This window comes from Primulina eburnea, chromosome 9, assembly GCF_022965805.1.
Source record: "Primulina eburnea isolate SZY01 chromosome 9, ASM2296580v1, whole genome shotgun sequence".
In the NCBI taxonomy this organism is placed as follows: domain Eukaryota; kingdom Viridiplantae; phylum Streptophyta; class Magnoliopsida; order Lamiales; family Gesneriaceae; genus Primulina; species Primulina eburnea.
The window spans coordinates 4,663,517-4,689,727 of NC_133109.1; the positions used below are offsets into that span (position 1 = coordinate 4,663,517).

The 26,211-nt window shown below is 32.1% G+C and overlaps 2 protein-coding genes across 2 annotated transcripts in view; one reads left to right on the plus strand and one right to left on the minus strand.

Annotated features, from left to right (window-relative positions):
* The window catches only part of LOC140841162 (protein FLX-like 3), a 104,600-nt gene extending 90,663 nt beyond the window's left edge, over nt 1-13,937 (minus strand). Inside the window, exon 1 of the mRNA XM_073208386.1 lies at nt 13,925-13,937. The gene's annotated coding sequence lies outside the window, so the exon portion shown is untranslated. The remainder of the gene's footprint in view (nt 1-13,924) is intronic.
* LOC140841159 (protein ROOT HAIR DEFECTIVE 3) lies at nt 8,951-17,188 on the plus strand. The gene is given in 24 exon segments (XM_073208381.1): nt 8,951-9,106; nt 9,923-10,072; nt 10,725-10,791; nt 10,868-10,970; nt 11,100-11,170; nt 11,291-11,354; nt 11,429-11,494; nt 11,632-11,679; nt 11,752-11,814; nt 11,908-11,964; nt 12,281-12,439; nt 12,523-12,549; nt 12,551-12,592; nt 12,692-12,783; nt 13,284-13,362; nt 13,585-13,750; nt 14,063-14,187; nt 14,512-14,774; nt 14,875-14,971; nt 15,074-15,235; nt 15,511-15,615; nt 15,783-15,877; nt 15,986-16,082; nt 16,689-17,188. Coding segments are annotated over 24 exon segments (2,442 nt in total). The 5' UTR covers nt 8,951-9,102; the 3' UTR covers nt 16,929-17,188.
* Nucleotides 17,189-26,211: the final 9,023 nt, after the last annotated feature.

Below are 26,211 nucleotides of genomic sequence, written 5' to 3' on the forward strand. Positions count from 1 at the left end.
TTGTTTAATCACAATTTTATTTAATTAAATTAAAAGTTTATTATTTATCAATAACCACTCGAAAGTATATACAAGCGTAGATATTTTAACATTTAACAACTAGGACTATATTTAGCTTCAATTACAACTTAAATAAATTATGGATAATATTGAGTTGGTTGAGAATAGATGATTTATTAACGAGAAACTAAGATTTCGTAACATACATTAATATATTTGTATGATTTATTATTATTATACTTAGACAAAAACTTGTGTGAGACGGTCTCACGGGTCGTATTTGTGAGACGGATCTCTTATTTGGGTTATCCATGAAAAAGTATCACTTTTTATGCTAAGAGTATTACTTTTTATTGTAAATATGGGTAGGGTTGACCCGTCTCACAGATTAAGATCCGTGAGACGGTCTCTCATGAGACTTACTTATATATATATATATATATATATATATATATATATATATATATATATATATATATATATATATATATATATTGTGTTAAAGAGGTGAATATATGGAGATGAAAAGTCAGTTAATTATTGTAGTATTTTTTTTCATATATTATAGAATAATATAAATAATTTGATAGAATCATATTGTCGTTTCAAATTGCATGGTTCGTACTTTATTCATTGGATTTTTATCATTGAATTGAGATCAATATTTATATTGCATAATATGAAATTGGTGTTGAGATTCGATCAGGAAACATATACAAAAATACAATAGATAAATGTGATTGTTCGTAAAACAAACTTTATAGTATGATCATAACATAATCCACAACTTTAGACACAATATGTCGAATATCAAAATAAAATAAAGTCATCGATAATAAGTGAAACAAGTTTCTCATTGAATTGACGAACACAACAATTTAAACATAGTTTGTATGATAAAACCTGATGCACCAAAATATAGGCAAACAAGAGACTAGCAAGCAAAATTTTTGCAATGTAAAATAGAATTGTATTTCAACTAGCAACATAAATATAAACTAACAAAGTAAATTTGTAACGAAATAAAGAAACTAATAAACTTAGGCCTGTAACAAGCATAATTTATCTAAAACAAATGTGTCTCTTCCACGAGGTGTTTGATGATCAACATTAACAGACGTCTATTTATCAGGATACAACAGTTGAATCCGTAGTAAATTAAACACAAATTCGTCACTCCAGCGAACTCAGATCCTACGTTCATTTTATCATTAAAATTTAACGAAGGCAGGCCAAATGAAATATAGTAATATGAAATGCAAGATAATGGTTGAGTTGAGTGTGTTTGTAAAATTTTTATATAGATTGAGAAAATTGACACACTATTTATGAACTTCAAAATGTACACCAAAAGTCATGCAAGATTAATTAACTCAATTAATCTCAATTAATCTTGTAATTAACTCAAGAATACGAAGAACCAAAAGTTTCTAATTAACTCAAGAACGTAAAAAGTCAAAAGGCACTCTCACAATCACTTACCACAAGTAACTCAAGAATGTCGAGAGCTAAAAGACATTCTCACATTCATGAGTTATACTTTTCATTCAGACTTTAAATTCCATTCAAATTTCCACAATACCCACATCAATAAAAATTGTTACAAACTATGGTGATAAATTTCTACAGTCGAATCCTACATATATTTAGAAGTTATCATTTGGGCATTCTCTTGTGAAATATATTTGTTTTATTAGCTAATCAGTATACATGGTATCCTTGAATTCTTCTGTTGTCTATGTAAATTAAGATATATTTTACACGTGAATCTCTCCGATACAATTTTGTTATCATGATTGTGTTCGTTTCGGCCATGAACATGTCTAGTTCTATGAAAGAGTCTAGAATTGAGTCGTGCAATTCCTTCAATTCGATCTCACTTCTCTCTCACATAGGTGATTCTTTATTGAGAACAATCGACATTGTTCCACCCATTTCTTATTTGTAAGAATCATTAAAAATTGTATGATTATCTTTAAATTCATTGTTCCACCATAGGAATAGACAAGAGATAATCCCCATAGTGATCCGCCAAGTAAGTGCAATTAGGTTGATCAATTAAACCTAGTTCTCGGGATCTTCTTTCATCATAGGTTCGGTTTTCCTTTCTACCAACTTATTCAATAGCCTTAAGTCTCATTCTTCTCGATGATTATGCAAATAACTCTCTGTTTAATCTGTTGATTAGCAGATCCGCTAGATTATCTTTTGATACTTACCATAATACATATTTCTTTGTGTCTTTATAAACACAGAATGACTATCACGATGAATACATATAGCTAACACAAATTTGCTCATCGTGAAATATCTTCTAAGAATAGATGTAGTTATTCATTATTTTCAACACATTTATCGAGAGATATGAACTCATATTCCATTGTAAAACTAATAGTAACAGTCTACTTGTAAAATTTTCGTGTCACACAAATCCACTAGTAGACTCTGAGTCTATCGAAGTTTCGTCCAATTCAAAGTCATCATTGTTGAATTTTTCAAGAATTTCAATCATCTTCTTATTGGAGCAGACCTGACGAGTGGCACATGTATCAATCCCATCACTCATTTGAGTTTGAACCCACCAAGTTTACTTCAGAAACAATACCGCATGTTCATACTTTAAAGCTCTTGAGATATGGTCTCCACCATATTCATCTCCTTAATTTTATTCGGTTTCTCACACCGAAGCTTTGTGACCTGGAACCCCATGATAAAAAAAAAAAAAAAATTTCTAGATAACTTTTTCTTGAAAATATCCTTATTGGGTCCCAACTTGGTAACTTTTCCAAATGGCTCAATGTTTTCCTTGGTTTTGGAACTCTGACCATGCTCAATCACATTGGCTTTAGCCACAACAATATTAACAATCTTTTCTCAAAATTATTGTTGTCTTCTTCAGTGCAAAACCTAACAACAAGTCCCTCCACATTCATTTTCTTTCATTTATTTTTCAAGTGTTTCTTGAAATCTTTTGACGCTAGAGATAGTTTCTCAATAACAACTGCAACTTGAAAATATTCACTCAACACAATTCAGAATGAATCTCATGCAATATAACTTGAGGCTCTTGAACTTGACTGATCACAGCATGGAGTTCACCATCTTTTAATCCATGAATTGGCCAATAACGAACTTCTTGGCTTCAACATCCTCAGACTTATAATTTCGATCCAAAGACTCTCATAACTCCTTAGATATGTTTTTTCAATAAAGACATTATATGGCGAAATAGATAAATCATTCATGATATAATTTCTACAAAAGAAATCAGAATGATGGCATGCATTAACTGCATTAGCAAATTGAACAATTCCCTCGCCCCAACAGATTTCAGACTGTCCCCAGTCAAAAATCTAGCCAGATTCAATGTAATGAGGTAAAAGAATATTCTTTGTTGTCACTTCTTGAAATATGAACCATCGAAATTCTATGATGTATCATCATAATTAGAATTTGTAGCAAAATGAGAATCACTTATGAGATCTATACTTTAATAGTATGAACAATCACTGTGGTGTTGAGGTATTTGATTCAATAGTTATGTTTTAATATTCTTGGGATTCGATCAAGAAACGAATACAAAATACTGGAAATAAATGTAATTCCTCGTAAAAAAAACTTTGTGACATGATGAGAACATACTCAACAACATTTGACACAATATGTCGAGTATCAAAGTAAAGAAAATTAAATCGATAATAAGTTAACAAGTTTCTTTTTGAATTGATGAACAACACACTCTAGATATATTTTGTATGTCAAAACCCGATACATCAAAATGTAGGAAAAAAATTCCAAAAATCAAATTTGTAGCAATGTAAAATAGAATAGTATTCCAACTAGCAACATAAATATAAACTAACAAAAATTTTAACGGAATAATGAAATAAGAAAACCGATGCCTATAACATATAAAATTTTCTTAAAATATATTTGTCATCTCCACGAGGTGCTTGAAGATCAACACTTACGGAAGCCTGTTTCCCATTATACAACTGTTCAATAAGTAGAAAGTTAAGCACAATTTTGCTACTTCGCCGAACTCAATTCGTACATTCACTTTATCACCAAAACTTAATGGATGCCAAATAAAAAGCTAGCAAAAATGAGATGCAAGAGAATACTTGAGTGATATCTTAAATGTATTTGTAAAAAAATGTATGGATATAGGAAATTGACAAACTATTTGTTAGCTCCAAGTTGCACACCAAAAGTCATACAATATTAATTAACTCAATTAATCTCGCAATTAACTAAAGAATACAAAGAACCAAAAATTTTCAATTAACTCAAGAATGTGGACACTCAGAAGATATTACCACAATCATGAACTAAAACTAACTCAAGAAGATGGAGAGCCAAAAGATACTCTTATATTCATGAACGATAATTTTCATTCAAACTTTAAATTTAATTCAAATTAAAATTTTCGTAAATAATAAACAGAAAATATAATTGATTTTTTTATAGGGTGCATAATGAATCTATTAGAGTTTGATAATTGTGCACAAAATTGAAATTTAAAATAATAATATAATAAGAAAAAATCGATGGATTTCAAGATATTGATAGCTAGATTTTGGCAAATTTAGGACACCATGTAAAAGGGAAAGGAATATGACATCATGAAATTTATGTAGTAAAAAAGAAAAGGATTACCACAACATGAAATTACGTAACTAGATTTTGACAAATTAAAATGAGCATTAATGTTTTGCCTAGAAAATGAGCATTAATGTTTTGCCTAGAAGTATCCTCGTAATTTATAATACGGTACTATTCTATTTGAGCTAATTTGAAAATATTTTTTTTATTAACTTCTTCAATTTTAAATTTTAATATGTTAGTTTTCAGAGTTTAATTTTTATACTAATAAGATCGATTAAAGGATAATCGTTGAGCTACAGTAGCTCGATTCTTGAAATATTGAACAACGATGAATTAAATCGAGTTTGATTTTCAAATCAAGCGGAAGACCCTCAAAATAATTATTCGTATAAATCGATTAAACATTTTGTAAAGTATATAAAAGATATGCAAGTTGAATGAGTAAATTATTTTTTTGGTTGAATCATTTTATCAAACACTTGGTACGCAATATTTTGGATATTTGAAAAACACATAAAATGCTTCAACAATGCATCTTAAAAACAATAACAATAATTAAATGCAATAAATAAATAAACACGAATTTGTTCATAGATATTCGAAGATTGACAACTACTACGTGACCTCTTTTTCTTCTTAGGAATGATTTACTTTTTTATTTATACAACTCCTTCTACAAACCTATTTGAACTTCGAAGTTATCTCTTGCCTTGTTGAAACTCCTTGCACACTCTCGATTGTAGACTGCAACCTCACAATCTGCATAATGTATTCTTACACATTGAGCTCACTCTCATTCTAGCTTATTTCTTTATGTAGGTTGTTCATGCTTTGAATTCTCTTCCGAAACTTGTATTTGATCTTCAAAATGTTGTATTTATAGGCTCAAAGAATGATATATACGTTAGACATAATAATATGACTGCTTGGAAAGTTTATGTATTGCTTTTATATTGAAACATTCATTTCCATCTTGTTGGTCATTTTTCTCGAGCCTAACTGATTTTGACATTTGTATCTAGTTTTGCTCGCCTGCTCAACTAGTCATTCGGTTTTGCTCATCTGCTCAACCGAACTTGCTCAACTGGTCATTCGGTTTTGCTCGTCTATTGAATTGGTCATTCATTTGCTTTTCTGCTCAACTGAACCTATGATGACTCGAATCCTTATTTGGAAAGAAATACTAATTAAGCTATGATTAAAGAGTTGTTAATTAAGCATTATTAAGGAAATGATAATCGTGATCAATCTATTGGGATCCGCCGAATTTAAAATGGACAACCCAATCTACTTCAGATTTCATTATCCCGAGAAATCCAACTAGACAAATGAGATTCTGACTCGTGGCAGATAAGATTGATTCGGATTTTCTGAACTAGTGCAGATGCAGCCTATAAATGAAAGCTGATTTCTTTTGTTTTCTACACCGCTTCCTACAGAGAGAGTTCTAGCCATATATCTTAGGTTTTCTTGCCAGTTTCTAGGGAACTTTGGTGTTGGTAAGTTTCAGATCTAGTGTCGACTCGAGGAGGGATCAGTGAAGTGGGATCGAGACATAATCAGCGGGCTGACGACGGACGCTTGTATAATCCTAAAGTCTTAAATATTGATTTTAGGATGATTAAGAAGAACTTTGTAGCATGTATGGTAATTCAAAATCTGGTTTGATAGTGATTTTATTATGTTGGATTGTTTTAGTGAGTGAGGTATGTGATGTATTGACTGAGATATCCAAGCGTAGTATACACACTTACATGTTGCATGATACATGTTTTACTGCTTTAGCATATAATGTATGACATATCATGTTGAGCCTGATATATTTTGAGATATACCTCGTTTGTTGGGGCCGCTCAGCCATATTATGTATTGTGAAAGATAGGGCATCGAGAGCTACAATGTTCGACGGGACTTGCGGACTCTGATGACCTGAACATTGTAGGTTCGCATCTTGATGATGAGTGTAGGACCCAAAACATGCCTAGGGCAGATTAGAGACTACACACTCAGGCGTCTCTAGACTGATCATTAGATTCTTGACTTGATTCTTGACATCCGAGCATATTTCATTTCACATGCATCATATCAGTTTGTATATTCTCGTATTGGACGATTGTCACTCGCGTCTTTGTTTTTCATCTTGGGCACCCCATTCCACAGGACATGTCTTAGGTTAGACGGTTCGGACGACCATGACAGTGGCTAGAGTTGTTGGGTTTGCGGTGGTGATCCAGTGGTGGTTTTATGTAGTTTATCGTTTTCTCATTCAGAATTATGTTTTCATTATGGTTGTATTAATGTTTAAGACTTATGTTATTATTTTGTTTTCGTTTAGGTTGTAAGATAATTAAGTTATTTGATTTTTACTGTTTAATTGTTGTTATCAAGTTTTAATTTTGCGTGCGTATTAGTTTGTTTAGTAGTGACTTGGGTAAGGGCGCTACAGAACCTGCTCAACTGGTCATTCAGTTTGTCTCATATGCTAAACTGATCCAAACCGATGAGGTATGCTGAAATCAACTTTGCTACCTGCTTAAAACTCGTATTTTCATAATCATTTATAAGCATATTAGACTTCGATTCAGACTTTGACTTGTGAATACGATTTTTAGATCATCATTTTAGCTTCGTGACACATACTAAATCATTTTAGTTGGATTACCGAGCTTATCAAGCTACTTAAATACGACAACTACTCATGCCCAGTTAATTTTTGTTTTCATGCAATTAGTTTGGTCTTGCGACCATCGGTCTGTCTAAATAACATCCAATTTGGCCCAACTAGCTTGAAATAAAACTTCTCCCAAATTGAGTTATCTGTTCAGTGAATTTGACGGTTTGTCATTTTCATTACCAAGTTGTGAGATATCATAAAAAAACTTAAGCTCATCAGATTTTCAGTTTGACTAAATTCGAGTTACAACTTCCAACTTGAGCTAACAACTACTTACTTAAATAAATATGTTTGAAACACAATAACACATTTTGTTATCATCAAAATCAAGATTGTTTGTGTTTCTCAACCCACATATACACTAACTTTTAATTTTCAATTATTATGAGCTAATTACTGACATCTGATCAGACAAATAAATTTTTTTGATGTCATGAAACATTTTTTATGTCATGTTTGCATTTTTTAGTAAAAAACTCATGTGAGATGGGCTAATTGCTGACTTGTGATCAGACAAATGCATTTTTTTATGTCATGCCAACATTTTTTGATGTCATGTTTGCATTTTTGTTTACAAAAAAACTCATGTGAGACGGTCTCACCTGCTAATTTTATTAGATTTATATTATATTTGAATTATCAATGAAAAAATATTTTATCTTTATGCAAAAAAATATTAATTTTATTATAAATATGAGCAGAATTGACATATCTCACGAATAAAGATATTTCTAACAAAAAAACCTATTCTTTTTTATATCATGTCAACACTACTATAAAATAAGATTGGAAGCCAATAAAGTAAAAGCTAGTATACAAAACAAAATTATGGAAATTTAATAAACCAAACTCAAAACAGAAAAAAAATCAGAGGACAAAAATTATAGGATATTAATGATACTAGCTTTATGTACAAACCATTTTAATTTTTCATATTATTCTATGATTGAACTGTTAATTTTTTTTAACGGTACTAGCTTTATGCATATACATTATATTAATTTTTGTTAATGGATTTATGTAGTATAATTAATTTATAATTTTATATTTCTAGTGATTTATATGGTATAATGAATTATTAATTTAATTAAAGGTATCCAAGTTAAATTTAAATAATAAATCTCTATCAATTTGAATTACTATTATATTTTTTAATATTTAAGATGGATATTGCATGTTTGCAACATGTATGTGCATGTTTGAATGGGTTAATAGTTATCATCTCAATGTTCAAATCTATACTACACATCTCATTTTGTGAAATACGTAAATATTTGATCATTGATCAAGATTTTTTTATCAATATTTTTTAAGACGAGCTTGTTACACATGACTTGTCCAATGTAGTTTATCCGATTAACGTAGTTTGCAGACTATTTAGTTAGGTCAGATATCTACTCATTGTGTATCGAAAGATAGCTTATAAATAAATTGTAATTTAATAACTTTTTCTGAAATATACAAGAACGAATACAAAACTTGGAAAACGGGATTTCGAAGAATCCCAAAAAAAAGGTGTGTTTTTTTTTTAAAAAATTACAAAATGGTGTTTTTTTTTTTACTTTTTATTATAAATATATATTCAAATTTATGGGGGTTCTTTTGGTAATTTCGATTTCACTTTATTTAATTTTCTTCTACTTTTTTCTTTAAATTAATAAAAAAGAGACGCGTACAGGTTGAAGTCATATGTCGTATGAACACAAATCCCGATTCGAGATCTTCGACTTTGATTCTCTTATTTTTCTTCTCCGATTTCCCGATTTTCCAATCTCCGGGCACTTCGCTACTTTGATCGGACCCAACAGTTTCTTGCACACATGGGTAAACTTTTGATCAGTTTCTGTTTCAGTCAGTTGTTTTGTTCTTTTTTCAGTTAAACCTCTCAAATTGAATGGTTTTTGATTAATTGTCAATGATTATGTTAGGAGCTTACAAGCATAACCTTCTTATTTATTGTTTTGTGCGTGATTTTACCTATACACTTCGGTTTCGGTTTGTTGCAGTAGAGTTTGGATAAGATTTTCTGTTTTGTTCTGGTTATTTCTTGATGTTACTTCTGATGAAATTGATTTTGTAAGTTTGAGTTTTAGGTTTTTTTTGGGTTGAATTTATTTACGAGTTTGTTGAGTTGTTTCGTTTGTCTTTTATTTTTTTTCCGGAAGTAAAATTTGGACAAGGATTTCTTTTTCTCTGTCTGATTATTCTTTTGATGATATCTCAATAAAACTTAATTTTGTGTCGATCCTGTAAATTAGGGTTTTCCTGGGTTCAAGTGATTTGATGGCTTTTATAATTTCTGTTCATGTTTTTCTTGACTATTGCTCTTTGATTTTTAACTTCGTTGGAAGATGGACCTTGTGTATGATATTTCTTGAAATTCAGAATATCTATTAACTATCTGCTATCATATGGTGATTTGGATGATTAAATTCTGGAGAACATCAGAAATGCCGTAAAGTAGTGGAGATTCAGAATATCGCACGGTTGCTTAATTTTGGACACGAATATATGAGTTATCTTTGTTTTCCCTTATGATTTTACATGGTTTTCTCAATGTACCTATTGAGTTAATTATTGGATCAGCACTCTTTCTTTCTTGTGCTCCATGTTGATATATTTTCTGTCCATCTTATCCAGATAAAAGCATTGAGTGTTGTTCAACTCATCTCATAGATGGGGATGGTACTTTCAATGCTGCTGGAATCGATAAATTTACGAAAGAAGTCAAATTGGCAGAATGCGGTCTTTCTTATGCTGTAGTAGCCATCATGGGCCCTCAAAGTAGTGGTAATAGTTTTGGAACAATTTTGTATTAGTAAGTCGATGTTTATTTTATAGTCAATAAACGTGTGATGGTCACCGATGAATGATCTCGAGCCTAGGCGCAAGGCTAGGCTCATGCTTCGCGAATCAAGTTGAAGTAAGACGTAATATTCCGGAATCTAGATACATGAAGAAAATATCATTTCATATTGTTCGATATGTATTTTACAAATTATTTGAAAAAATTAAAACAAATATTTATCTGTCTACTATTAATATGAATTGCCAATAAATTGCATTTTGATCAGTTCAAAATCTGTACTTTAAAGCATGCTTAAAGTTAAGTGCACTTTTGTACTTAAGGTTTGGCAAGATGTGTTCGTAATGGTCTTGGTGCGCTCTTCACTACAGAGTTTTGTCTTGGCTTGCATTTCATTGCGCCTTGAGCCTGCACGCTTGCCTTATGAGCTTTTGATAACTCGAGTTCTTGGATTATGGCTTGGTTAACTTGCGAATTTTTTCTGCACCTCTTTGAGACATAGCACAGATACATTGTTTTTGTACATGGTTCTGCTCATAGATCCCTATTATTGATCATGTGGATGGATGAAATTATTTGTTCATTATTGGTGTTAACGACTGTCAATAATTTGCACCTTCTTTGTTTTTTTGACAGGGAAGAGTACGCTGTTGAATCACCTCTTTGGTACAAATTTCAGGGAGATGGATGCTTTTAAGGGGAGGTATGTGTATTTTGACTCTCATGTGTCGTTTGATTTCTTATTAAAATTGAACGTACCTATTATTTCAACTTATTAGGTCTCAGACCACAAAAGGTATATGGATGGCACATTGTGTTGGAATTGAACCATGCACACTTGTAATGGACTTGGAGGGTACTGATGGAAGAGAACGAGGAGAGGTTAATATAAATTATTTTGGGCCCTATCCATTAACTAGCATTTCAGCTCTGAGAATTCTTATTAGCTTTGAGGTAATTTCATCATTATCTCTGAATTGATTGCTGGCTGACCATTTAGCTCCTTTTCAGGATGATACGACCTTTGAAAAGCAGAGTGCTCTTTTTGCCCTTGCTGTTTCAGATATTGTATTGATAAACATGTATGACCGTTGCATCTTGATATAAGTGATCCAAATGTTGCATTCATGAAATTGTTTTTTATCGTTGAATAATTATACGATTAATCAGTTGTTGAACTGGGGGAAAATACAATTTTGCAGGTGGTGTCATGACATTGGCCGCGAACAGGCTGCAAATAAACCTCTGTTGAAAACTGTATTTCAGGTAAATTGACATGTGATATGTGCCAACGTTTAATTTAACTGGTGAAGGTTTAACAATTTCTTTATGTTTTACAGGTTTTGATGAGATTATTTAGCCCTCGTAAGACAACTCTGATGTTTGTTATTCGTGATAAAACAAGGGTATTTTCTCCCTCTTGTTTGTCATTAGTTATTACACTTGAATATATTGACAGCTTCAAAATTTTGTGGACCATTGGGTCCCTGGAATAATTTGTTGGATGCTGGAGGATTTTTGTTTTATTTTTGTACTATTGCAGACACCATTGGAGAACCTGGAACCAGTTTTGAGGGAAGACATTCAGAAGGTACATGATTAACAGCATTTCATTTTTTTGGCCTTAGTATGGTTGGTTTCTAACTTTTTTCTTCATTGGAAGATATGGGATTCTGTTCCTAAGCCACAAGTTCACAAGGAAACTCCAATAAGTGAATTTTTCAATGTAAGATGCTTGATTGGTTAGACTTGCTTTTTATCTTACCTCTATGTGTTGTAAATTTAACATGAGTTCTCTCTTATATGATTGAATGATAAGGTTGAAGTTGTGGCGCTCTCTAGTTACGAAGAGAAGGAAGAACAATTCAAAGAACAGGTTCAAGCTCGTTTTGTCTTCATGTTATAACGAATATTTGGTTCCGCTATTCGGCAAGTTATGCTTTTGCATGTTTCTGTTGGAAAAAAGGATGCCCATGTGGTTTTTGGAGAACGAAATCATACTTTTGGACCCATTTTTATGATAGTTATATAATATTGTTTCTTGCGCATGATATCAACATTTACTTATTTAAATACGTTTTTCTAAATTATCATATAAAATTCTACAAAGTTTTCTGAAGAATTTGCATTTAAAGTAGGCGAATGAACCATATTGCACCTTACCATTTTTAATGTCTTGTAATTTTGTTAAGGTGGCGAACCTAAGACAGCGATTTTTCCATTCCATTGCACCTGGTGGGCTTGCTGGGGACAGGCGTGGTGTCGTTCCTGCTTCTGGGTTTTCATTTAGTTTACAGCATATATGGAAGGTCATTAAAGAGAACAAGGATCTTGACCTTCCTGCTCACAAGGTTTCATCCAAATCATCTATATAGAATCCACAATTAAATTGTTGAGGTAGGTTTCTCATTGAAATTTGTCTTTCTTTTATTAGGTTATGGTTGCTACAGTACGTTGTGAATGAAATTGCAAATGAGAAGTTCTCTTCTTTTACTACTAATGAGGTACTTCTCCAATGACACGTGTGGATGTTTCTTTTTGAAGGAATAATATTTGTCTATGGACATTTTTAATTGTCTAATTGTTGTGTTTCATACATCTAGGAATGGTGTCAGTTAGAACAGACTGTACAATCCCAACCAGTGCCTGGATTTGGAAGGAAGCTCACATCAATTCTTGATGTTTGTCTTTCGGAGTAAGTGAGATTCTTATATTTTTTTGGTATGCTAATCATATTTGTCTCGTAGGAGATGCTGTTATTTTAATCTTCCTCCATGCAAGCATTCTTGTTAGACTCTGTTGCATTCTCTATACAAGAGGGTTATGAATGTTTTGCTTAGACCAGTCTGATATTATCTAAAGACCTTGTACCTCTCTTGACTTGAGATTGTGTTCATTAAAGTGAACAATATAATCAATCATTGGCTAACAGCGTGTCTGAAGGATGTTCCTCATTCGCTAAAAGGAGACTATGGGAGGACTGAAAAATTCATTCAATCATATCTGAATTTTCCTTGCTGTAGTTTCACGGTTACTATGAAGAGCCTATGAGCTTGTGAATTTGGGTTCATGAAATTAAGTTTTGTGTCTTTTTCAGCATTTAATATTTGCGTCCAAGCTCATTGAACAAATGATAATCCTGCTTTTAAGATTTTGGGGGGACTAAATACATGTATCTTGTCTTTTCTATGATAGGTATGATTCCGAGGCCACATATTTTGACGAAGGTGTTAGATCTTCAAAGCGGAAACATTTGGAAGAGAAGCTTCTGCAAGTAATACTTTTAAGCTTGCATGTTGATTTTACACTTGCCTGCACATAATGTACACGAAACTTCATTCCCCTTTTTACGCTTACATATGTTATTTGGATGTCCTTTCGTATTGAATATGGCAAGTATTTTGATATGCATGGACTGATTTTACATGACTATTGAAGTTTGACCTTCTGGACATTGTGTTTTATGCTGACAGTTTTGCTTTCTTGTTTGTATTAGCTTGTTCACCCAGCGTACCAATTCATGTTGGGACACATACGCTCTGGAACCTTGTATAGATTTAAAGAAGCTTTTGCTAGTGCTTTGAATGGGGGGAAAGGATTTGCAGTGTCTGCACGGGATTGCACCGAGTTCTTTATGTCACAGTTTGACAAAGCAACTGCAGGTACAAGAATTTATGTTAGCCTTCTAATTTCTGCATAATATCAAATGCCGTTATTTATTTATTTATTTTAAGCGAATTCCTTGAAAACTCTGAACGAAGCACACTGGCATCAACATTTGAAGTTTAAATTTCTTCTAGTGGCCGATACTCCAGTATTCTGGCCCCATGATTTACCCTTCACGTGATAGCAACCTCTACTCTCGATGATCTTGAGAAATTTATTATAGCGTGTCAAATGAGCTCCTTTTCAATGTCCATTAGCCGATATGCTAGATATGGTGGAAAATTAGCTGATAACTCTGATTTTTGTAGATGCGGACATTAGCCTAGCAAATTGGGACTCTTCTAGAGTTAGAGAGAAGCTCCAACGCGATATAGATGCACATATTGCTGAAGTTCGTGCTGCCAAGTTGTCTGAACTCACAACCAAGTATGAGGTATGGAATTTTTTAGTTACATTTGTGATGATAGTAACATTTCTTGCCCCTTTCAAGCGCAAGTGAAATGATTGTTGAAAAATTATTTAAATGTATTTTGCTAGAATATATTGTCGTTAGTTACATGTATTATGTTGGGCAATTTTATCGTCATTGGTTACCTTCATTAATGTTTGGGTTATTAATTCGTCGCGGAACTCCATCAACGTAAAAGAGCTGGTGGTGTGTAAACAGCTTTTTGTTTTATCTCATGTTGCCTACAAAGTTTCTGACCATTTCTGGCCTGTATACTGTCCGATGAATACTGATGATTTTCGTTGGCAGACAAAACTGAATGAAGCATTATCTGGACCTGTTGAATCTTTATTGGATGGAGCTAGTGATGAAACATGGCCTGCGATAAGAAAACTTCTTCGGCGGGAGACTGAAGTTGCTGTTACTGGGTTTTCAAGTGCACTTTCTGGTTTTGAAATGGATGAGGCCACAAAGAGTAAAATGCTATCAAAGTTGGAAGATCATGCTAGAGGAATAGTTGAAGTGAAAGCGAAAGAAGAAGCTGGAAGGGTCTTGACCCGTATGAAAGACAGGTCCTTGCTGTGTTTTTGCTAATATCTTGACCTACAATGCAAACATTTTGAAGCTCCCTTATGTTTCTATCAAGAGGAACTGATCGGGCCTATTTTGCAGGTTTTTAACGTTATTTAGCCAGGATTCTGATTCAATGCCACGGGTCTGGACCGGCAAGGAAGATATTCGAGCAATCACCAAAACCGCTCGTTCTTCTGTATGATTTTCTCTACAAGTGCCTGGTGTGACTAATGTTCTAGTTTTTAAAGGGATATTTATTTATATATATATATATGTTTTATCTTGTTTCTGTCCCTAGTCTTTGAAGCTATTGTCTGTCATGGCTGCCATCCGCCTGGATGATGATGTTGATGCAATTGAAAAGACTTTGTCCCTTGCTCTTGTGGAACCATCCAAGAGTGGGACTTCTACAAATAGGAGTAATTTGGTGGACCCTCTTGCTTCAAGCACTTGGGAAGAGGTGGTTAGCGTATTTCTTTAAATACATTCGAGTGTGCAAAACATTACTTTTGAAAGAAATTGATCCTGCAATTGAAACGAGAATTAGATTCACTATGTAATGTGATGAATAATTTGTTTTGTAAGCATCATCTGTGCTCCACCTGGATTTGAACTAATTGAGATTTGGAAAATTTGAGTAATTTGTGTTTGTATGGCCTTCTGTTGAGCTTGTTTCTGCGTATTAAATCCACTATGAACCCGTTCTTGACTTATATTACATTTTCTTAAAACCAGGTTCCATCATCGAAAACCTTGTTAACACCAGTCCAGTGTAAATCTTTGTGGAGGCAATTTAAAACCGAGACAGAGTATACTGTTAGTCAAGCCATTGCTGCTCAGGTACGCATGCTACCCATTGCTTCTGTCTCATACTGTAATAGGTCAAGTTATAACACTTCTGCGGGCATCTACATTTATGCATCTCCATACTTTAGGGTTAAAATTTATGATGGAGATTATTTACCGGAAATTAATAGATAATTACTCTCTTATTTGTCAACTTTCAGGAAGCTAGTAGACGAAATAACAACTGGTTGCCACCTCCGTGGGCAATCGTTGCTATCGTTGTCTTGGGTTTTAATGAATTTATGACTCTATTGAGGTATAGCTTATTCTTTATTGTTGTCTGGGAAGCAGTTGTTACTTATAGGTTCTTCACCTTTTGGTAAAATCTGTGCGCTGGAGGATACTTATGCTCATCTTTTGACAGGAATCCTTTGTATTTGGGCATCATTTTTGTTCTTTTTCTCCTTGTAAAAGCCCTTTGGATGCAATTAGACATCTCTGGTGAATTCCGCAATGGAGCTGTGAGTGAATTATTACTTATTTAATATCTCTATTATCCTTCTTTAGTTTAACAACCGCATTTTTTGTTAGAATTCTAGTATTCTTCACATATTTTGTAGGTCTAGTAATCTATATTACCGAGGCTTTTCTAATAATGCATCTTGATGAGGCAAAATGGAAATCATCAATTTGAAAATTCTTTGAGAATACAGACAGAAGTAATGAAGTATTCCCAAGTACACTTAAATGGCTAGTGTCTTTTATTTCGGTTTGAGTGACGTGGAATTTTAAACATTAAAATATTCACGTGGCTTTGAAAAGGAATTTATCGGAATTTCCTGGATGCATGACCTCCTCGCGCCTATTCAAACTGCTCTGGTTAAGCACTTCGTGCTTTTCTATGATTCATCTTTGTGTAGATTCATTCTGCTGCGATAGTAGTTCGTGAATAAGATTTTTCTTTTTTTGTACTTTGGGAGTGGTACTCGCAATCATTTAAAGAAATAGGATTGGAACTTATGATATAGCTTTCATAACGAGAATCATAATTTCGATCAATTGATTTTTCCTATTTTTGGTCTGATTTGTTTCCATTCTTTCTTCGTTCCTTTTTGTTCTGCGTGCAGCTACCTGGAATACTCTCAATATCCACCAAGTTTCTCCCTACTATCATGAACCTTCTAAGAAAACTAGCTGAGGAGGGCCAAAGACCTGCTAATTCCAATCCTCAACACAACCCTCCATTTTCGGCGAAGAACTCGATAAATGATCAAAGTCACACGTCATCGGTTGCTTCCTCTGAGATAACTTCTTCAGAAAATGGAACAGAATATTCTAGCCCCTTGGTGCATCACAAAGCTCAGTAAGCTCTCAATCACACACCTTTTTTCTCGAACCACCCTTCATATGATTATCTAAAGTACAATACCGAGCTCACACATGGTTGATCCTGGTTATGTCACCTTAAAGTACATGAAAAAACATGTCCCGAAATCATGATTTTGTCTAATAGTTGGGATGTCAAGGATGTTGTTTTTAGTCAGTAGTGCCCTTGTTCGTATTATTTTCGTCGACTGGTTTCGGTTTTGTATCATCAGAAACTAAATCCTTGTGTGTATTTCTTGAACTGCCCCATTCTATATTTATATGAGAAATGTAATTCTTCGCACACAAGCTTTCTGCTACTGAACTCGATTCGACTCGACTCGACTCTAATGTATGTAGGGGTTGATTAACGGTGAGTGACAAATTTCTGTCTCGCTTGTTATATATAATGTAAACCAATATAAGGTGAAGCATTGAAGTCACAAAATATATAGGATATATATGTAAATAAATTAAGGTTGTAAGTTGTAATAACAAGTACTTTGATTTAATCCGATTTGAATATGAGTGGAAAAATTGGACCCAAATTCTAATACTAACAGTTATGGGTAGTGGGTCATTGAAGAGCACTTGAATGCAATTTACTGAATGGATATTTTTGGGGCTCGAACTAAAAATTAAATCCATCAAATTAAATCCAATAAATTAACCCATCTTTGCATTTTCTTCCAGTTTCTTGAGAAATATGTCATAAAATATATTTATTACCGGCCACTGTTGCACACACGTGTGTATAATATAATACATGGAAGATTATCATGTATTGAAGACAATTGATTATTATTTATTACAAAACATGTGAGTGAGACTCGACAACTTCAGCGGTCCACTCCAATGTATTTATCAAGAAATTTGGAAAATATTAACACATTTTCAAAAAAATTTAATGTCTTAGTAGAATATATTATTCTTGCGAGAGATTTTTCTATCCTAAAATGGAGGGCGTTTCCTCTATGGGCAAAAACTTGTGTGAGACGGTCTCACGGGTATTATTTGTGAGACGGATCTTTTATTTGGGTCACCCATGAAAAAGTATCACTTTTTATGCTAAGAGTATTACTTTTTAGTGTGAATATGGGTAGGGTTGACCCGTCTTACAGATTATGATCCGTGAGACGGTCTCACATGAGACTCACTCTCCTCTATGATATATGCGTCTTTTTAAGTATAATCGGATATGATGACAACTTTCATATGATAATTTTTTGGTGTAATTTTTAATTTAATTCTTTCTTATAATAATTTTTTTGTATCACATAAAATCATTTGAATTTTTTTGTGTTAGTTTTAATTTAATTTATTATTTCTTATATAAGAAATGATTAAATCAGTTAAAAATTCAAAAGTTTGGATAGGAATAACGAAAATATTTTTGTAATTTAAAAATTTTGGAAAGTGGATATGATAGTGATAAGGAATATTATAAAATAAAGTTTTATAAAAAATTTATTGAATGAAAGTAGAATATTTTTTTATAATTTTAGAAGGGTATTGTCGATATTTTAGAAAAAATTCACCGTGACATCAAAGTTAGTTACTCTATGTACCTCAAACTTAATAATACAGTAAGTATAATATAATGTTAGGATCGGTGGGGTGTTTAGAAAAGGAGGTTGACTCAAACTTTTCGTTCTTCTATTTCTAAAAAGTGTGCTTCAGACATTTTAAGGAGTCAGAAGCTGGTCTGGTTATGTTATAAGTGCAGCAGACTGCTGAAAAGTGTGGAAACAATCCACAACACATAATTAAACTTTGATCGAAAGACAAAACCCTTATTTGTCTCCACTTCTTCTATTTTCAAAAGGTATAGCCATAAAACTTTGATCGATACACACTTACACAAACCCATTTCAGCAAGAGTTACACTTGCCCACTGAAACTCTTATGTAAGATCGAGTGCTTACCGTTTTATCAAAAGCTATACCTAGTAGTAATGGTGCAACTCAAATCTTTTAAACCGCACGGCAGCTCAACCAATACAGTTCGATTGCTCTATCAAACAGAGATAATTATTGCACCCAATATGCTAGTACGACAAATCAACACTCTATGAACTCTGGTTAAGAGAAAGACTCTTTCCTCTCAAATCTTTTAAACCGCACGGCAGCTCAAACACCACGGTTTGATCGCTCTACCGAACAGAGATAATTATTACACCTAATATCCTAGTAGGGCAAATCAACACTCTATGAACTCTGGTTAAGAGAAAGACTCTTTCCTCAAATTGCAAACACTTCACACTTTAATCTATCTAAAACATAGACTAACTCGTCGGTTGGCCGTCATTTTGTCGAGGAATCTTCGTCCTATCAAAAACAAAAAAGACCCTCAAATACTGACGCTATCCTGTACGGTTCCATAAAGGATGATTCTCCTCCACCAAAGCCTCAAGCAACTGTATTTCCAGCCTAGCTAGGTAGCTACACATTGATTTCATTTCACAGAAATGGGAAATATTACAAAAAGTACACAAGTAGAGAGTAGTAGAGGAAGATTAATTGCACAAATTGATCGAGGATTCGGTTGAAATAGTATCAATATTTATTCATTATAAGACAAATTTGATTTCATTGAAATTAAATTTTGTTAGGTGGTTTCATGCATGGGACACCCTAGCTACTATACCATTAATATCTATATCGAATAACATTATTGTAAATAAATGTAAATAACCTTATAATTTAAGGGTCTATAATTATTATGAAATTAATGCCTTTGATTAATTTCTTCTTCAATTATCAAAAGACAAAGAAAACAGTTGGATGATTCAAAAGATTAATGAATTCCCTTCTTGTTTAGCCATAGGAGAAGTGTAATTAAGGGTAGCATATACTTTGAGAAAATATACAAAAATTGTGGCGGATACTTCTCCCGATTTGATCTCAAGGTGCGTCGTTTCGAACTACTGTTTGGTACATGACATTGAGATAATTAATCGAATGGCGTGTACGTATAGCATATGATTTATGTAGTGTGATAAACTATATGATATTTGATCTATAAATTGAACGTGAGTCGAACAATTAACGATGGATTACACCAAACACTACGTCGTAGTGTATTTATATTTTGTTTTCGATTATATTTCACATACATGCATGCTTAAGAAAAAAAAAAGCAACAACTTGAGCCCTTAAGTAGGCAGAAATGAACAAAAATTCGATGAATCAATGGACCATATTTGGATGAGAATTGAATTCAAAGTCTGAAAATTTTCTTGGGAGAGGATATTGTATTTTCTTTTTACTTGATAATGACATACGTATCTGTCTGATGTTAGGAAATATTTTGAAATTGAAAGCTTAACATTCTAGCTAACGTGGAAAATATTTGTACGTACTTTTCTTTTTCAAGTCCATAATTATGGTCTGGTCTTGCTCAACCGTTTCTGCTATTTGTCACATCCTATGTTTTAATGGCACAACAAACAACATCCTCGCCATCGAACAAGAATCAACGTGAGAAGATTTATGATATTTTGAGGATAAAATTTATATTACTAGTTTTGTCGATTTTTTTTTTTGCAGCTCATATGTCTATATTAAGGCAACTTGAGTTGGTGTTGCATCTTCTTCCATACACGACTTCTTACCAGAAAACTGCTGTTGAAAACTAATCTTATAATGGATTTCGTTAAGAAGCTATCAAATTTTCCTCCGGGATAAAATGGATTAATGATAATATTGTTTGTGAAGTTGACGCTTGAAAACAATCCTGAATACCTTCGTTCAAACTTGAAGATTCAATGTTTGTATTGTTGGAAATTTAAATCAAATTTGTAATTTGAATAAAAATAATGTCTCGTGAATGTGAGGATTTCTTTTTGCTCTCCACAATCTTGAGTTAATTGTGACTCATAATTGTAGAAATGTATTTTGACTTTCTATATTTTTGAGTTAATTGAAGATTTTTGACTCTTCATATTCTTGAGTTAATGAGAAGATTAATCGAGTTAATAAATCTTGCATGACTCTTGGTGTGAATTTTGGAGCTTATAAATAGTTTGGTCATTTCTTCGTTTCAAATATATGAAAATCTTATCTCTTTCAAGCATTCTCTTGCATTTCATATTGTTAGCTTTCCATTTGGTTTCCGTTAAATTTCGGTGATAAAGTAAATGTACGTTTTCAGTTCGTCGTTGTAGTACCTCGTGTTAAGTCACTGCTGGTTGCTCCGTTGTATCCTGAGAAACAGACGTCCAAGAAAATCCTCGAAGCACATACATGAGGGGACGAATCTGTTTTAAGGACAATGTACTTCGTACAAGCCTCGAGTTTGATTTACTTTAAGCTTTGCTCTACTGTGTTTTCTTCACTATTTAGTTCATTGGTTTTTACGAAAGTTTACTGTACTTTATCGTTCGATATATTGTGCAACATGTATATTGTTTTTGTAGTATTCCAATATCCAAACAACAAGAATTTGATGGAAATCAGTTCCTATATGAGAGAAAATGGAGTCTGTTGTTTAAAAACTGTCAAAAACATGAAGGGATGCCATGAAAAGAAGTCTTTGTGAAGTAAATCCATTCCACTAACTGTTTACGTCATGGTGTACCATGTATTCCGGTTCCTTGATTCATGGTGTTCTTCCAAAAATGGAGTATCAAGTATCAACAAAGCCTACCCTTTTGATTAGATTGAGATATCTTCGACAATCGACAAGACATCCACAACTGATGTTTGGTATATCCATCTATGTTTGTGTATGATTTTATATCCATGAATTTTTATTCTAGTTTTGAAGAATTACATTCATATACCCACATTTTCTCCCATTCTTTTCTCTTCTTTTATATATACCTCTATGTATTGTAACTCACCTATGCTCACTCTTGATACAAGAATATATTTGTAACACATAATGTATACTAGTAATCGTGGCACACGCGTTGCGTGTGTCCTGAATACATGTAGCTAATATATTAAATATTCATGATATTACAACATAATGACTTCACAACATAAAGAAGAGAGTTTATTTTTCACGGTGGCTAGTTTGGAGAAGAAATAATATTATTTTTCACGTGAGCAGTTTTCTTATGACGGTGAATATAATATTATTTGTTAAGAAAAAATATAATATAAAAAATGAGAAATGGTAAAATAAAAAAGAAAGTTGGTGTCCTCATAGAGCGGTTATTATTAGGGGCTCAACTATAATAAAATAGTAAATTGTAAATATAAAAAATTAAAAAGGATAAAACAGAAAAGAAAGTTGGTGTCCTCATAGAGCGTTTATTATTAAGGCCTCGTACTTAATATAATAGTATAGATACCACTTTGTATTTAAGCCTAAAATCCTATTACATCATTCATCAACGTATCAAGAAATCCAATAATTTCTTTATTCCAAACAAATCACTAATCTTGTGATAATGAAAGGTCAATTTGATTAATATTTGAGTAAAAAATAATTTGATATGTGTGAAGTATTGGTTGAATAACAATTTGGTACACAATTTTGTAATGTTCTAAATAACAATTTGGTACACAATAACAGACGAAATCTTATGCAAATTAAGAAATATTATATCATAAGTTTTGATATGATAGTGACAAATAACAATATCAAATAGTTTCAGGATTCCAGCTACTGTTTCTTTGTATTTTCCGGACTTCCGACTATTGGGATCAACTTAGATCTCTCAACATAGTATCAAACTCAAGTTGTAGGCAGAAGATCATCACTTGTATATATTTTAAACCGGAACATCTTAGATACAATTGATGTCCGACCGTTCAACTTCAACTGGTCAGATATTAATAGTTCAAGATGAAAACTTCATATAAAGTCGTTAAATGAATATCAGATAAAGTGACAATTATAGCATCATGTTAACTCCTAAATGACAAAATGTTTCCAAAAATATCAAAGATTCGATCGGATAAGCTAAGAGCCAAAGCTGTAAAAAGCAAAGAAACATTAAATGAACATTTAATGTAGTGTCCGGAGAAGAGAAGTTGACAATACCATTCTATAGGGAGTTAGTACAGAAGATCGTCGGAAAATTTTCGACTATTGAAGCCTTTTAAATATAAACATACATTTCAAAAGTGAAGAAACATGAGAAAACAAAAGTAACAATAACAAAGAGAGAACATTATATATTTTCAATCTGCATTATAAGATCTTGATCATGATTATTCTTTCAACTTCAAGCTGCCCAACTTGGCACATGTTTACCAGACTACATCGGATCTTCTAATGAGCATTTTGTGCTACCCTATCAATTCAAGCTTTCAAAGCTAAACGTTGGTGTTTGTATTGGTTTAAGTTCCTTAAATAGCCTGAAGATCTTGCGTGATCACTAAGAGTTTCAATTTAACATGGTGATAAGTCCTGATCAAAGTGAGTTGTTAAAAATTGTTGTAAAACCAAAATTTTCTGGTAGATTCTTTCTTATGTGGAAGAAGGGGTAACATAAGATTATTCTTCTCCGAACATATATAAATTCTTCTTTATCTTATGCACTTTTTTTAATTGCTTGCTTGCATATCTTGCCGTTTTTTTAAATTTCGCTTATATTAAATAAATATTTATCACTTGTCAAGCCAGACTATTTTTGCACTTGTCTAATTTAGCAAGGTTCTAAAAAACGATAGAGGGTAAGCATGATACCAACATAAAAAATAATTTTTGTCTAACTGTTATGTTATTAATAAAATTTTATATATCAGTCAACCATCTTTTTAAGTTTACTACAACCTTTATATTGTGAAACTTTAACATCTTTCCAACATAATATATAGATATTAAGCTTAAACATTTAATTATTCTTGTTCATGTTCATATTTCTCTTTCAGTACATCTTCTGTATCGGATTCAAACACAAAATCCATGACATCTTCTTCTTTTTCATCCAATGCAAATTATTCTTCGTGAAGTGACCTTTTATCTTCAACATTTGTCTCAACATCTTCGTCTCCACCATCAACAATCCATCTTTGAGCGATAGTTGCTTCAGTAGCAAGTTGCACATCCACACTTGTCTTCTCCTCTTGTTGATCGATGATCTTGGCATTGTATTGAACATAAACTAAAATTTTCAACCTTATGGTATCTAGTCTATTTTTTTTTTCTTTTTATGGATCTACATTAAAGAAAAATATTAATAGATTTTATATTATGTTTGTTTTTCCTTTTATTTCAATATTAATCTATTTTACTAATTAATTCTCTAATAATTTTAGTTAACTAAAGAATTATGATTGTGATAAATTTTTATATATCGATCTCTGTGACACGATAGTCATACTTGTTACACTGCATTACTCGTACACTCGCGATATTATCGTCTTGGAGAGATTTAATTATCATACATTATAGTGTTTGAAAAGTTTGAAACAAATACAATTAAGATTAGGTAAAACTTAAAACCCAACAAATTCACTATCACTTTAAAACATTTAGATATTTTAGCATTATATAATCTATCTAATATAATTTCTAATAAAATGTATGGACGAAACAAAATTTTTACTTCTGAAATATGATATTCAAAACATGCCTAGTTTTTAATTAAAATTATGTGTCATTTTTCCGATAAACGATAAAAATAGACACTTTAGTTAAATTTCATCGGAAATTGGCCGGAATCCAGTCAATCTATACTCAAAATTAAATAATCGAGTAAATTTTTAGAGTAAAAATATTAAATCTTGATGCAAAAATTAAAAAGCACACAAAAATTATATTTTCCAGCTGGGTAGATAGCATATTTTCATGTGCAATTGTCTGTGTAGATTAAATGCGACAGGTCTGAGTTAGGGGCACACATTAATTAATGTACATCCAACCCATGTTTTAATTCTTAATTTTTTTTTATAAAAAAAATATATTTATCAACTTTATTTACTATAAAAACTTTGCTCCAAGTCTAGGAATAATAAGCTAAAAATCATTAACATTTATTCAATTAAATATATACTTAAAAATTGTAACTCGTCACGCCATATTTTCTTGTAAAAAAAGTATTTGTACTTTCAAATTTTATTTTATTTTAAAAAAAACCCAATTCTAAGATATAAAAATAAATAAATATTTCTATGTATAAATGTGCATATGGCGATGAAAGCAATTAAGACAGTCCTTACTACCTTAATATGAAAAAAATTAAAAAGAACAATTACTTTGATGAAAGTATACGGTTAGCAAATAATGCAAATGGCCCACACTCAAATTTATCAGCCTAATAATCCTTGATGTGTGTGGTCGTTGGTGAATGGTGGGTGGAACTATCAAGTTATATATATATATGTATATACTGATATATAATTGGCATTACTGATTATGGCAATCGATACATGGTGGTTGAGTTGCTGTACGGTTAAAAATATTTGAATTGTATTGTTACCACCAGCTATATCTTTCGGAAAAAACAACAAGTGTTCAGTCCTACAATTGTTATCAGAGTTAAAGTCACGAGTTCGATTATAATTGATTGCAAAAAGTACAATTACTGGGAGAGAGATTGTTGAATGCGTAATTGTCATTGCTAGTTATAACAATCGAAACGTGACGCTTGAGTTATTTTAAAATTTAAAAGATTTTAGTTGCACCATTAACACTAACTATAACTTTTAGTAAAACGATAGGTGCTCGATATGACATATATATATATAGATATAATAAGAGTTTCAAGTAAAACACATACTCTTGCCCTAAATGTCTACTATTTCATATAAACATTATTAAAATAAGATGTATCTTAAATTTTTTGTCTTCTAAGATATATGTTATTCATAACGCGCACTTTTTCCAACGGTGCAACGAATAAGCAGCGGAAAAAAAATAAAATATTATATTCATTATTCTATAAAAATGTACGTAAATTTTTATTTTAATAATAATGATTACTTTTCAACCCTTTGTTAATTTATAAAGATTACTTAGCTCAAAATCAATATTTCTTGGACATAACTATAAAAACTATATTCAAAACATTATGATCTAATTGTTATGTAATTAATATATACGTAGCATCAAACGTTTTTTACTCGATAAAAAATTATAGTTAGTGATAACGATAAAAACTCAAATCTTTTTCTTTTTTCCTAATTTTTTTATTAAAAAAATCTGAATGCCGCTTCAGGCAATTATGATCTTTCCAACTGTGCCATTCATTTTCCCATTAAATGCCAATTTCCACAGTGGGGATATCTGTTACATTAAATGCGCTTTATATTACGAAAAAATAGCAAAAATTTTAAATCTCATAATAATTCATCACTTGTTTCCTCCACTAAAATTTAGAATCCAACC